At 42.1% G+C, this 15,248-nt stretch overlaps 1 protein-coding gene across 1 annotated transcript in view; it reads left to right on the top strand.

The window, feature by feature from the left end:
* Positions 1 to 15,248, top strand: part of PCCA (propionyl-CoA carboxylase subunit alpha) — a 376,803-nt gene that overhangs the window by 198,708 nt on the left and 162,847 nt on the right. The window contains exon 17 of the mRNA XM_004577373.2: positions 10,316 to 10,426. Within this exon, the coding sequence (XP_004577430.2) occupies positions 10,316 to 10,426 (111 nt within the window). The remainder of the gene's footprint in view (positions 1 to 10,315; positions 10,427 to 15,248) is intronic.

Raw genomic sequence — 15,248 nt, 5'->3', positions numbered from 1 at the left:
TTGTGTTTTCTTTGTTTTATTTGAGGAGAGAGAGAGAGAGAGAGAGAGAGAAACAAACAAACAAACATACTCCATTCTCTGGCTCAGAAAGAGCTCTTCCATCTTCTAGTTCACTCCCCAAACCAAGCAGCCACTGTCCTAGACGAAGCCAGGAGGCCTTCTGCTACGTTCTCAGGCATATTAGCAGGGAGGATGGGTGGTGAGGTAACCTGGACTCAAACCCGTGAAATGCCCCCAATCCACAGGGGTGGGCCAGGCCAGAGCCAGGAAGTCACAGCGCCAGCCAGGTCTCCCGGGTTGGTGACAGTGGCTCAGACTGTATAGTGAGGAAGCTATGTCAGGAAGGGGTAGTCCAGACTTGACCCAGCCCTCTGATACAGTACGTGGGCAGCCCAGGCTGCTGCACCAAAGACCCTCTCTCCCTTGTTACTGTGTTCTTAAAATAATCCACTGTCCAGTCAGAAAGTATACTTGTTTTTGTTGTGTGTCTGTTATCTTTCGTCTTTTGTATTTCACTTCATTAACTTTTTAGAAGAGCGTAGGGCAGTTAACTTGTAGAATATCCCACATTCTAGATTGGAAGAACCAGTTTTGTTTGTTTAAGGCAACTGGGAAATGAGCTGAGAGAATGGATGGTCTGCTGGGCCAGGGCAGTGCTTGAATGGAAGGTTCTGGTCTGGTGTAGTTATTGAGGATGAGGAGGCTCAAGAGTGTGTGAGAAACCAGGTGCCTGGATTATTTGAGATAAGATGCAAAGAACTGTGGCGAAGATGCCGCACGGACCATCCTCTCCGAATGTGGCAGGAGTTAGGATTGGAAAAAGCATGTGTCAGGTACAATAGAGTCGTGAATGAATACTGGGTTGTAGTAAGGATGTTGCTAGAGGAGAAGGAATTGAAGAAGGTTTTATATCTAGATGCAGTGAACCTCGAGTTTAGCAGAAGTTTCTTCAAGGTTTAGAGGAAGCTGCGATCTTGAAATGGGAGTGGATCCCAGGAGCCATTTGTGGACTGTCTGAGGTGAGGTCCTAGAAGGCTTTAGCTGGGGAGAGACAGGCCTTGTGGGCGTTAGCGGGGAGAGCCAGTGAATGGCGTACTCGAGGAAGGTTCCACTGTGTGACACATCTCACTGATGGGTAACGAGTGGCTGGGACAAGGGGAAGAGTCATTTAATGAAGTGGGTGTCGCTGGTTTGGTTATGGTTTGGAGGATAACAGATGGGCAGAGAAGCTTGTACATGCAGCATTCCAGAAGTGCCTTGAAGGAAAATGAGTCATCAGGCTTGCTAAGGGGCTGCCTCTGTACACTTCATTCGGATAGCTTTTGATGCTTTGTTGCTTTGACCCATGTTGCTGCCATGTGTGTTGTGGTCCAGTGCACAGCTTCCTAAGTGGGCTATCTGCAAGTGGTTTGTATCTATCCCAGTCTACTCTTCAGTTGGGTTGGAATCATCTCTTTGCAGTATCAAAGTAATTCTTTACCAACATTCTGACACCAAATATATAGAGGTTTTCATCTACCAAGAAATTCTCCCAATTCTTTGCAGATAGTCATTCAATTCTCTGTTGTTTCAATTCATTTCACTTCTGGAGGAGACATCAGAACCTGCAGATTAAGGGCTAATTCCTAGGACCTGACCCCCACTTTAGGTAAAAGACTATTTTAGAGAGGAGAGATGCAGAGAGCAAAGTGTGGGAGAGAGACATGAGTTTCCATGCCCTGTCTGAGCTTGGCATCCCTCCCAGCACCTCTGTGTTCATCATTCTGGAAGCTCTCCAAATTTTGTCATTAAGGATTTTTAATGCAGCCTCCATTAGGTGGGTGATTGAGGGTGTGTGTGTGTATGTGTGTGTGTTTAAAGATTTGTTTTTATTGATTTGAAAAGCAGAGTAACAGAGATAAAGAGAGAGAGAGAGGAAGAGATCTTTCGTTCACTGGCTTTTCCCCAAACAGCCTCAGTGGTCAGACCCAAGTTGAAATTCCATCTGAGTCTCCCATGTGTTGGCAGGTGTCCAAGTCTCCCAGCGCATTTCTGGGTAGCTGGATTGGAAACAGAGCAACTGGGACTCAAACCCACAATCTGATACGGGGTACCAGTGTCATTAGTGGATTGCTCTGCTGCACCGTAATGCCAACCCTAAGAAAGTTGTGTTTGGTTACGTCATTGACCCCTGTTGAGTAAAGTCGGTTGCCAGCCCTTCTTCCTTCCTCAGAAGTCATGGATAGGACTGAAGGTGCTAAACCTCTGGCAGTCTGCCCTTGCCTTCTAATAGTCACTCATTAGCTTCAGCTCCGGAATGGTCAAAAGAAGCTTGCTGTAAGTATCGAGCAATGCTCCTCTTGGAATGATCATTTGGGAAACTTGAAGGGCCTTGAGATCTCAGTACTAGAACCTGGACTACAGATCTAATATATGATATTTGTTCTAATATTAGCATATTACAATCACTCCTGTACTTGAGACACTTCCATGTCTTTCCATTGCCTTTGCGTAGAACCACATGGGTTCTTTCCACCACTTTCCCTCATGCCTTTCTGAGGCCTTGCATCATCACTGCTTTTTTTTAATAAAAGATTTATTTATTTATTTTTATTACAACGGCCGGTGCTGCACCAATCCAGAGCCGGGAACCAGGAACCTCTTCTGGGTCTCCCACGCAGGTGCAGGGTCCCAAAGCATTGGGCCGTCCTCCGCTGCTTTCCCAGGCCATAAGCAGAGAGCTGGATGGGAAGTGGAGCTGCCGGGATTAGAACCGGCGCCCATATGGGATCCCGGGGCGTTCAAGGTGAGGACTTCAGCCGCTAGGCCACGCCGCCGGCCCAAGATCATCACTGCTTTTACCTTGGTGGAAAACAACAGCATCTCCCCACACAAGGTGCCTACATAGTTCAGCTGTGCTGTAAGCACTTTGGAATCATGAGAATTAAACAATACAGTAACTTCAGAAAGTTTACTTTTTCCATCATTTCATAGTATAGAAGGGAGGTTGTCATCAAGAGCTGGTAGGGAGGGGCAGGCATCGTGGCACAGTGAATAAAGCTACTGCAGGGGCTGGTTTGTGTCCTGGCTGCTCCACTTCCAATCCAACTCCATGCAGATAGCCTGGGAAATCAGTGGAGGATGGCCCAAGTGCATCAGTGCCTGCCACCCACCTGGGACACTACCAAGAAGATTCTGGTTCTGGGTTTGGCCTGAGCCCTGGCCATTGCAGCCACTTGGGCAGTTAACCAGAATATGGAAGATCTGTTTCTATGTTTTTCTCTTTTTTTAAAGACTTATTTATTTTTATTGGAAAGTCAACTTTATAGAGAGAAAGGTCTTCCATCTGTGGGTTCACTCCTCAAATGCCTGCAATAGCTGCAATGGCTGGAGCTGAGCCGATCTGAAGCCAGGAGCTTTTTCTGGGTCTCCCACATGGGTACAGGGTCCCAAGGGCTTAAGCCATCTTCTCCTGCTTTCCCAGACCACAAGGAAGCAGCTGGATGGAAAGTGAAGCAGCTGGGACATGAACCCATGCTTGCAAGGTGAGGATTTAGCCTCTAAGCCATTATGCCAGGTCCTGTAATTTACTTTCTAAAAAAATCCTTTAAAAAAACAAAAAGCCAGCCTGACATAGTGACTCTAGCATTCACCATTGAAGGTTTCATTTTGCAGCCCCAAATGGCCGTTTTTGTGCCCATCCTGAGTTTTAAGCAACCAAATGGCAGTGGACTTCAGGTGTAATTAGAAAGATCAGGATTTATGTCTATTCCCATCTTACTGGCATATAGTCATTTAGACACACCTAACTGCAAGGGAAGTTGGGAAATGTAGTTGATATCAATGTGCACTATGTACCAAACCAAAAGGTAGCATTTCTCTTATTAAAGAGGGGAATTGATAAAAGTGGGTGACTCAGGAAGTAAGAAAATAGAAATGTTTCTGCTTGTTTCTGGACGTATATAAGTGCACAGTTCAGAACGTGATACGATGTTTTCTGTCCAGGAGGTGGAGAGAGGATATGTGCAAATGAGCAGAGACTGGGAAAGAGGATGAAAGGGAAAGGTTTCTTGGATTATGCATTTTTGTGCAATTCTAACTTTGTGATCCATGTTAATCCTGAATACGTAAATAAAATCACCATTTGCGAGCAAGGGCTGAAAATGGCGTGTAAATAGAAATGTGTTTCAGCTGAATCCTATAGTTAGCAGAGAATAAAACATGCAAATTAAATGTTTTAACTATATAAATTCTCAAGGAAAAAGTATAAGCAAGCATTAGACTGTAGTTAGTAGGTTTGTGTTTCATCCTCTGTGAATTAGTAGTTCTGAAACTAGTTTATGCGTATGCTGGGACTGCAGAAATAAGAACGTGTGTTCTGTGTAATAGGAGCCAAGTTTTCCCTTGTCAGAGGTGACAGTTACAGATGTGGGATTGGAAAGGAGTAGAATGAATCCTGTGGTGTCAGACTGAAGTTATGTGGGTTTTAACAGAAATGTGCAGCACTGCGTTGTCTGTGAGCACGTGTGTGTACATGCACTTTGGTTTGGGGTTTCTCTCTTATGGCACTGTTGACATTCTAGGCAGAGAGTTGTTTGTTGTTGGGCTGCTGGCCTGTGCTTGTAGTGTGTTTGTCAATGTTCTTGGCCTCTATCCATTGAGACTATGAAAGACTACATGGAACCAGGGCTCTGAGATAAAATGACGGATTTCAGGGGGAGGGCAGGCTAGAAGATGAGACTGAAGCATCTATAAGCAAGTGCGCAGGTGCACAAAAAATGGCGGGAAGACAAAGGAGCCGATTAGAAAGGGGCCCCTCCTAGCCAAATGTGGGGACATGTAGCAACATGAGGAATAGTGTAAGCTGTGGATTCAATAGGAGCCCATGAGTTAACACTGAGGTGATGAAATGGGTCAGCTGATTGTGGGAGAAAGTATAACCCTTTCTTACATTAGACTTTAACATAATAAAGTTAGTTTGGGAAACACCAAATTATTTAGGTGAGAATCATTAGTAGTTCTATCATAATGGTCAAAATATGAGAAGCAAGTATTTGCATGACTTCCTAATGTCTGCCCATAACATATTTACTTATCTCAGTGTCAGAATAAGTCTTTAGGATGTGGGAGACACACGGCTTAACCAGATGTTTCACCGGTAGTGGAAGAAGGCAGCCTGTGTGCCTCTTGCTGCCATGCTCCGGGAGCACCATCTTTCATAGGCTTCTAAAAATATAGAACCTAAAAATAGTCCTGTGGAAACATCAGGCAGACCAAGCTGAGAGGCATTCTACAAACTAAATAGCACCAACTCCCCAGGAATGTCAAATCCAGACAGACAGAAGTTGAGCAACTTACCTGGAAACTGGAGACACATGAGACCTAAATGCAATATATGATCTGGGATTGGATTCTAGGCCAGAAAGGGTGTATTTCTATTTGTAGTTCAAACCTTAAGTGGGACAGTTGATGAAGTCTGAGAAGGTCTGTAGCTTGAACAGTGTTGCTGTTAGCATTGTTACATTTTCCTAATTTTGATCATGGTACTTTGTTTATGGAAGATGTTCGTGGATAAAATGGTATTTGTCCACAAATTACCATTAGCCTTGAATGTCTAAGAATAAAATTACATGTGTGGTTGCATAAATGCAGAGGTTGGTGATAAAGCAAATAAAGGTGGTAAAATGTTAAGATTTAGAAGATCTAGAAATAATTTTCTATGTCATGTCTTGGAAATTTTCTTCTGCCCAAAGATTATACTGAAATAAGGTTAGAAAGTAGAGAAGTTGTCAGAGCTGCTGTGGCATCCGAGTGGACCAGGCCAGGACAGAGAGAGAGGCTCCTGAGGGCTTCATCTGTATGCCAGTCATCTGGCTAAGTCTAACGGATAGACGGATTTCGAAAAAAAGTTGTTTAATGAAGGACAGAAAAAGGACAGTTTATTATCCTATTGGCAACTGCAAATTGTTCAAACTTTAATATTTTTCTCCTGAGCTGATTGTGAGCTTTTGTTAAAATACAGGAACATTTATAGCAAAAAAAAAAAAAAGTAATTTGGCTGAAGGTACTTTGTAAGTCTCCGCGAAAGAAGCGGTGCCTTTGGCAGCCGTTTGATCCTGGCAGCGTGCGCGGTGCATGTCTGGCCAATGTTTGGGAAGCAGCAGGCAGTCGGGGGAGGCTGCTCCCGGAGCCTCGCCTCTGCGGCCAGTCGGGATTTCCCGCACAGATGGGACCTGCTGAACTCGGCCAGAGGTCATCCTCAATGCCCGCTCTGAAACCCCCAGTCATAATTTTTATGAGTATGTGATTAATAATACTGTTGAAGTTGTAAACTAAGTCTCAAAGAATGCCTCTTCTGTCCTCTTACTGTTTGACCGAGATCTGTTCAGACAGCATGGTCGTTGCTGGGTGAGGAAGGAGAGAGAACTGAACACAAAGTGGTAACTTTGAAATAGGTGCAACAACTTCTAGCAGTTCGATGATTTTTTTCCATCTGTTTGATCTTAAGGGGTTTTAGAGATCTCAAGTAATTTTCTGACTACTCTGCTCTTTTCACTATCAAATTACTTAATGTGCAGGGTTTTTTTTTTGAATAGTCGAGGCACCTAGATATTGCATTTCTGTCAGTTACCTCTTTTCATCATATGACCCTTAAGAAAAACAGATAACAATTTGATTTGGTATAGTAACATACATTTTTATTTAAAGAACAGTAAAGAGAAAGTGCTTTTCTTTTTAATTCTTGAAATATTGAGGTAAAATATTTTCTTGACGTGTAATTTTAAAAGTTTGTGGTTCATTTTTGTGGTTGAAGGGATCTTTTTTATTTTGAAGATATCTAGTAACACTTGCTTACACTTCCTCTGAGTTGTTTTCTAAAGTCAGCACCACTTTCTCAGCTTGGAATGGGAAAAAAGCAATGTGTCCTGTTCTTGTGACATGTGTGTTTTTAACATTTGGTGTTATCAGTCACAAACTGATCATTCGGTATCAGAAAACATTGTTTTTGCCCAGCTTATCAAGAGCTGTTTCTGAAAGCTGTGTTGTGCTTTGCTGAGCTGAAGGTCTGGGCCACACACAAGATCCAGCACTGAGCTGAGTCTTACACCAGACCCTGATAGGAAAAGCAGTGAAGTTCAATATGAAGTATTGCAAGTGTGCAATTAACATTTTTATTTAACTGGCAAAGGGAAGGACAGAAACCTTGAGACTTGACCACCTTGCTAACCTCTCTACCATTCTGCAAAAAATGTTTGTAAGTTAAAACATCCTGAGGTGTTAAATTTCACCTAAGGACAGATTCTTCTGCAGTTAAGTAGCTGCTGTACCATGCTTTTCTTACCTTTACAGTCCCTCCCATAGGATCTCATTTTTTCCAAAACCTGAGTTACTGTTATATGTGAGTCATTTGCGTATTGCTGGTTTTCTGTTGCATTTCTCTTGCTCACACTGTTTGAAGTCCTTCTTGTGGCTGTCTGCTGCCATGATTCCCAGATGTCTATTTTATTGTCATATGTCCATTTTAGTCATGCTGCTCTTCTGAACTCTGGTCACTCAGGTACCTCCAGTGAACCTCAGCCTTTCCTGTTGATCTGTCCCTTGTCTCCACATGGCAGAGCCTACGGGGAGTGTGAGGCTGGCCTGACCTTGCCCATTCTTGACCTGGACAACATCACCAGTTCTGTCTGCTTTCTTTGGCTTCATCCCCCGAATTGTGGAACTTGGCCTTGCCTATGTTCCAGCAAGTCTCCTTCCTGCAGGGTCAGTTCAGAGATGTCCCAGTGAGGAATGGAGCAGTCTCTGTAGGGCTGCCTGACCCTGAGCGTCCCGGGGCCTTCCCAGCCGCTGTTCCCACTCTTATCTCCTTTGCTGTGCTCCTGGCTGGTGCCCTTCTCTCAGAAACACCTGCTCTTTATACCAGGAATCCTTCTGAGGTACAGTTAGCTAAGCCTTAACTGCCCCTCTCTGGGTCCTTCTCTGTCCTTCCCCGTCCAGGAAAATCTGTAGAAGTCATCAGTGCTTCCGTCACCCTGGAACACTGTGCTGTAACTTACATGTGTGTGCCTCTTCCACACTCCAGATTGCTTTTTCTTCTTCAAAAATGTTTTCGTTTTGTGTTTATGCAAAACAGGATGAATTCCCCGTTGACAACCTGACCTCACTCTGAGGAGTCTTTTCCATTCTTGCCGTGCTAGTCTGTCCTAGCGTCCTGACCCACTGCCTTCCATTGCTTTTCATTTTCATCTAAACAAATGCCACCTGTAACATAGGAAAAGTGCCAGTTTCTCAAATACCCGTTTTTTCCTTGTTAATATATTGATTTATGAACGTCCTTAGAAGCTTTTGTTTTGGATATGATCTCAGCAGTGGGATGTATATGCAGAACGGGATGTGGCAGTGGTACACTTTTCATGAGTATGTGCTATAAAGGTATTTGATAGATCATAATCTTTCATGATAACTTTACCCATGAAAAATGTGCATAACTAAGGGAAGTGTATAAGATGGGAAGCAACATCACAGAGTGAAGCTCTTCTTCCCCATGGACAGACATCACAGTACAGGCTAGTCTACTGTAAGAAATATTCCTAAGTACAGTGTCATAAGATTGATATTCATTAATAAGATTGATATTCATTTTGCTACATATGAAAGTGTGCTGGCCCTTGCTGATGATGGGCCAACTCAGCTCACACACACACACACACACACAATTGTTCCACTTCATTTGCAATGAGGAACATTCAACCAAGAAACATTTTAGAAGTGAGGCAGGAGTTAACACATAAGCCTAACTTAACATTCTCTTGTCTGGGAGTGATGGGAATGAGTGTGTGGCTCCTAGCTGTGTGCTAGATCGAAAAATGAAATCTGTGTCTGGGTGGTCTTGGGCTCAAATAAAACTCTACCATGGAGAAATGAGAAGCATGTCTTTGGGGGATCCAGCAGTCTGTCACAAGATACTTCTATATTAAAAGAATGTTTTACACATGCTATTATAATTCTTGAAAATTCAGTGACTCATTCTGAAGAGATAATGTATTCATGATCCAAATTTTAACACATGCAAAGAATATAGTAGAATAAAATTGAGCCTTTCTTTTCAATCCTTAAGCCATAGTTCTCTTCTCTTTGGAGACAATCATTGCTAGAATTTTATTCTTGTAATTCAGAATTTAAAATTCAGCTGAGGTTTTGATTCTTCCAGGATGACAATTCTCTTATTTTTAAGCTCTTAAAGTTTTCTTATTCTGTAACTGGCTGCTGTTGGTTTCCCCAAATTTGCTACTTCATTGTCTGGTCTCACCTTTCCTTCCCTTCCTATCTAATTCCTTAAAGAACAGACATATAGAAAAAAACGTGAATAGACGCAGTTTAATTTATCATTGTTAAAACTTCAACAGATGATGACAAACTTTTTGGGCGGAGGGGCAGGAAGGGGAGGGTGACAGTCAGGAACTTGTTAGTAAATATTTCAGACTTGTAGGCCATGTGGCCTCTGTCACAACTGATTGGCTCTGAGAGTAGGAAAGCAGGAAAATGTGAACAATTGATGATGCCTGCGCTCTAATAAAGCTTTATTTACAACCATAAGTGGCAGGCTGAATTTGGCCTGTGTGCCATAGTGTGCCTTACATGATAGATCCCCTGCCTTATTGATACCAAGACTCAACTCAGATTTGTGGAGCTTCGTTCTTACACACAATGGAGCTGGGAGCTGCACACCTGGGGCTGAAGATGTGGGTACAACTTCTGTTTGATGTTTGTTTAATTACATTCTGTCTTGTGCTCTATATATACCATAAAAAGTAAGGGTAGAGAATGTCTAGTCCATGAGCTGTTTGAGGCCTGTGAAACCTTTTGGTCAAACCCTCCAAGACAACAGGTAGGACTCAAAGTTCAATAAATTTAGAGTCGGCAAATTTTAAAGTTGATAATTTTGTATGGCCTGCAGATGGTGTTGTAAATATCCAAACAGCCTTTGGCAGAAAGATGTTTTCCCACTGTTGATTGAAGGGAGAACCACGCACCTCTCTAAGGTTCTGGCATTGATGGCATTTATAGCTCATGGTGGGCTGTGCATGGTAGGCTCTGCCCTTGTCACCCAGTGCAGATTAGGAAACTAAGCTTTGGAAAGTTCAGTAGCTAACCCAAGGTGAGACACAGACCTCGTGCTGTGACATATCTGTCTTGGCTTGCTTGAAGTCGGGGTAAGTAGGTGCTCATGGTTCTGTCATGGTTGTAGGAACTGATACTGTGTTTCTTCCAATCATTAAATTAAATCATTAACTAATTCATTGCTCTGCAATTCAGTCTGATGTCATTTTGTTCTTAGGTGTTACACACAACATTGCCTTGCTTCGAGAGGTGATTGTCAACTCCCGCTTTGTGAAAGGAGACATCAACACGAAGTTTCTTTCTGATGTGTACCCTGATGGCTTTAAAGGTTGGTATGCATTGAAATGTTTATTAAGTATTAAGCTTCGTGATTTTAAATGCTTTAGTAATATATACAGACCTTTTTATTTGGAAATCAAGGGCTTTGGGTAATCCTATACTTGTCCCAGTAACATATTTTGAGAATCCTCGACTATGGGCATTTTTTATTTTGGTTGTTCATGAGTGATTCGTGAATGTCATAATTTGTGATTTTGTTCAATAATGATACATCTGTGTAGATTGCTCTGCGAGTCTGCTGTTTTGGAATAAAACTTGTAGGCAGATCAATAGCTTGCATGGCTTATTGATGTCTCAACATCAGGCCAGACTTGCTATGAGAATATATGGAGAGTTCTGGTAATAGCATGTGGTTTTTGTATCTTTATGGAAAATTACATTGAAAATTGAGAAAGCCAGATGCTTGTTCTTTTATGATAATGAAGAGTTCGAAGACAATAGTGTCTGTTCTAAAAAATAAATGAAGTTTGTAATTTAAAAAATCAGGCGAATGTAAAGTTTAGCATTGAAAAGTTGCCAGGGAATGTCTGCAGGAAGCAGGAAGAATCTCTCCTGGTGAGACATGAAGGAAGCCCTCGGAGCGCTGGTGAGGGACAGCATTCCTGCAACGTAAGGGGCGTAGGATTCAGGTGAGAGCTGACTAACTTCGGGGTGTGTGAGGGCGAGGTGCTCTCTCAGTTTCAAATGTCCTCTTTATCCCTTTACAGTGTTTTAGTAAATAAATTTGAATACCCATGAGAGGATATCTGCCGGAGTCCAGCTCCAGCCGAGAGTTCGGAGCTCGGGAAGGGTGCGTGGAGTCGGCGATAAAGAAAGACACAGACACTGACACTTGATGCGTTCTCACCACAGCCCAAGAAAAAGCTGTCCTTTTTATTTACTCAGACACCTCACAAGCTTCTGCACAAGCAACTAATTGTTCTATTTTTTTACTTCAAGACTAAGGGGGCATGTACAGACATTCGGTCATTCCGTCTGCACTTCAGGGCTAAGCAGGTGTCCCCAGAGATAATTCTTTAAAACACTGTATTCATATTCTTCAAAGCAAGCCATTATTCATTCTTCAACAGTAGCCATGGAGCGGCAGCCAGGACTCCAAGGCCAAGGCACATGCGATTACCTGCTAATCAGTAGTACATTCCTACCACATTTCTATTTTTACAACTTGCCCATTATTCGATGGGAAAATAGTTTACAAGGGAAAAAATATAATTCTAAAAACAAAAATTACAAATATTAAATCCCCCTACAACTATAGACCTTGCAACCCCATAAATAAAACAATAATCAAAAACATTTTTCTTTAATAAAAGCATCCTTAATTCCTCTAGCTAAAAATTATAAAAGCGGCTGAAACAGCTACATTTTCTATGCTCCAAAAAATTGCAAAAACAGGCTAGCCTATAAAATAACAATAACTATACTTATTGTCACAGCAATTTCAGCTCTCACTCCCATCACTTGCATTCCCGTGGGTCCACTGGGTGCTACCTGACTGGCCAGGCCCTGGAAAGGAGGCAGATCCGCCTCACCTGTGACCTTCTGTCTTCCTGCTGCCTTCTGGCCTTGAACCAGTCATTATTTTGGGGCAGGGCACTCGTGCAGTGCTCCCAACAGATATCATTATGTATAGAGTTGGGTCAGTTACACACAGTTCAACTGTTGAATATAATTACACAGCAGTTTTACAATTATCTTAAGATTGGAGATAAAATGGTTTGGAAGTTTGATTATTTTGTTTTAAATATTTGTTTGGAAAGCAATCATGGAGACAGAGATGGCTTTCATCCACTTGTTCACTCCCCAGATGGCTCTAACATCCAGAACTGGACCTTGCTCAAGTCAGGAGCCACAGATTCCATCAGGGGTGATGGCGCTGATTGAATCTCTCAGGCCATCTGCTGCCTTCCCAGGCAGATCAGCTGGGAGCTGCATTGAAAACTAAGCAGCTGAGATTGAAACTGGCATTTTTTGTGGGATGCCGGCATTCCAAACAGTAGCTCCATTCTGCACACCACAGTCCTGGCCTTTGAATGTTCTCTCAAAACTTAGTGTTGGATCCAGCTTGGTAGCCTAGTGGCTACCGTCCTCACCTTGCATATCCCGGATCCCATATGTGTGCCGATTTATATTCTGGCAGACCTGCTTCCCATCCAGCTCCCTGCTTGTGGCCCGAGAAAGCACTGGAGGACGGCCCAGAGCCTTGGGATCTTGCACCCACATGGGAGACCCGGAAGAAGCTCCTGGCTCCTGGCTCCTGGCTTCAGCTCAGCTCGGCTCAGCTAGGCTTTGGCCATTGTGGCCACTTGGGGAGTGAACCAGCAGATGGAAGATCTTTCTGTTTCTCCTCTCTGTGTATCTGACTTTCCAATAGAAATAAATAAAATCTTAACAAAATAAATACAAACTAACAAAAATTTAATGTTATGGGGTTTCATCACTGATGCCAAGGGATCTTGAAACAAACTAAAAGTTTACATATGCTTTTTTTTTTTTAATTACAAAGTCAGATATACTGAGAGGAGGAGAGATAGAGAGGAAGTGGAGCTGCCGGGATTAGAACCAGCGGCCATATGGGATCAAGGCGAGGACCTTAGCCACCAGGCCACGCTGCCGAGCCCTACATATGCTTTTAAACCTCAAAAATATAAAATAAATGCTTAATATGATTACTTTTTCTACATTGTTCATTAATGCTGTTGACTTCAAGAGGTTGGGAACCGCTACAGTATTTTTGTTTTTTTTGTTTTGTTTTGTTTTGTTTTTTAAAGATTTATTTTATTTTTATTACAAAGTCAGATATACTGAGAGGAGGAGAGACAGACAGTGGAGCTGCCGGGATTAGAACCAGCGGCCATATGGGATCAAGGCGAGGACCTTAGCCACCAGGCCACGCTGCCAAGCCCAGTATTTTTGTTTTTTATAATCTCTAGCCACTGAGCATGTTAGACAGTAAGTGGATAGTTGTGGATTAATGAAAAGATTTTGATCCATAGTAGAGGTGAGAAGAAAGGACTTTCTCTATGGTTTTCATTACCTGGAAGTATATTCAGGGAATTGTTTTACTGTATTTGAGTTCTAACATTTGGACTCATTGTGCTTTCCAAACTTTAAAGTGTATTGGGAAAGGGACTTTTGACTTCTGTATGCTTTTATATTTCTTTACATAAAGAGTCTGAGGGTGACAGGAAGTAGTAGCTCAAGAAACCTTTTGAACAAATATCTTCATGTGTCTGTGGGTATTGTGCACACACATTTATGTCTGTGTGTGTGGTATAATGTTTCATAGTGAAAGAAATGGGGCATTTGGGGTTTCCACTTTTGGAGACTGAATACTGAACATCTGACAGCAGCAGAAAATGTTTAACTTCTTTTTAAAAGAGAATTCCTTCAAACAGACTGGCACAAGAAACCTGCTTTACAAGTTTTATAATATATTTAAAACTTAGTTGTAATAAGTCGTTGTCAGCCTGGACACTGTAATTTTGTTTCTTGTGTTTATCCCAGATAGGAACATAATCTCATTAATTCTTAGAAAGCTGTAAGGGCCTTTAGCAATGATTTAATTTCATCCTTCATTTTCCATGTGATGGGAATGAAGAGCAAGAGCCCAGTAAGACTAAATGATGGGGAAAAGAATAAAACCGGGAATGTAGCCTAGAATTCTTACTGCAGTTTGAATGTTCTTAACAATTGTGCAAAAATCAGGGAAGTGTGAGTAGGGGTGATTTCTATGTTGTCACACTGCCTGTAAGGATTTTTTAAATATGCACTATGTTTACCCTTGATGCCCACGCCTTGTCTTATTCCATCATATTTATTTTCCTGTCAATTCTTTTTTTCTCTAAATGGCTACTGTCTCCCTCTCTGCAGATGGCTCTCTTTCTCCCTCTTAATTTTTGCCCAGAGCGAGTCTCAGATAAGCCGTCATCCAGGACTACGAGTGTGTGTGCCCAAAAGAGACAGCAGGAAGTGACAACTGAGGTTAATCCAGGATCTTCCCAGTAGGTTTGGGGCCAGGTCATCTTGCCCGGTGGGGTTCCCCGTCCGCCCCCTCCGCCCAGCTATAGTGGGCATTCTTCCTAGGCAAGTGCCCGTTTTATGACTACATCACAATTTTGTGTTAGAAAATGTTTATGATACCCCATTTTTTTGTATGACAGTTTTAGTAAAGATTGTTAGATTTGGGCTTTACAATTATTATGTCTAAAATATAGAAACACGTAGAAATGGATCTTAAGTCAATTTCTTAGACTTTGGTATAATAGAAATGCTATTTTTTTCTTCGGTTTTGAAAATAATTAGAAAATTATCAAGCACATATCTTACACATGAAATAGAAAACAAAAAAGGTATTTTAGAGCCATAATATCAGTTGACTCAGAGGGCTTATTTTGGGCTTATTTCTGTCTGTGTAGCTGCACTTCAACCTCAAGCTCCATCAATAGAAATAATCAGAAATGGCTTATTCTTTTGAACAGTTGCAGTTTTTAATACCAGTTGATGCAACACACAGTATTCAGTTATACTTATTTTTATTGCTGAATTTAGCAACTGTTTCTATACCTTAAAACATGATACTAAATACAATGACTAAATTTACTCATTACCATTGTTCAATAAATAACTAGCACAGCCTCTGGATCCAGAGGTAGATTTTCACGGTCATGAAATAGTGACCATCACATTGAATGACTAACTCGGCACAACAAAGCAGGTGCTAAGTAAAGACTTAAGTGTGGTGCTGCTTTCGGAATCAAGGCTGGCTTCAAGGGTGGGGTAGGGCTTTAGATGGCTGCAGTGCCTAGCTG

The sequence above is a fragment of the Ochotona princeps genome, chromosome 12, assembly GCF_030435755.1.
Source record: "Ochotona princeps isolate mOchPri1 chromosome 12, mOchPri1.hap1, whole genome shotgun sequence".
Taxonomy (NCBI): domain Eukaryota; kingdom Metazoa; phylum Chordata; class Mammalia; order Lagomorpha; family Ochotonidae; genus Ochotona; species Ochotona princeps.
Note: the sequence above shows the minus strand (reverse complement) of the source record. Positions and strands in the feature narration are given on the sequence as shown.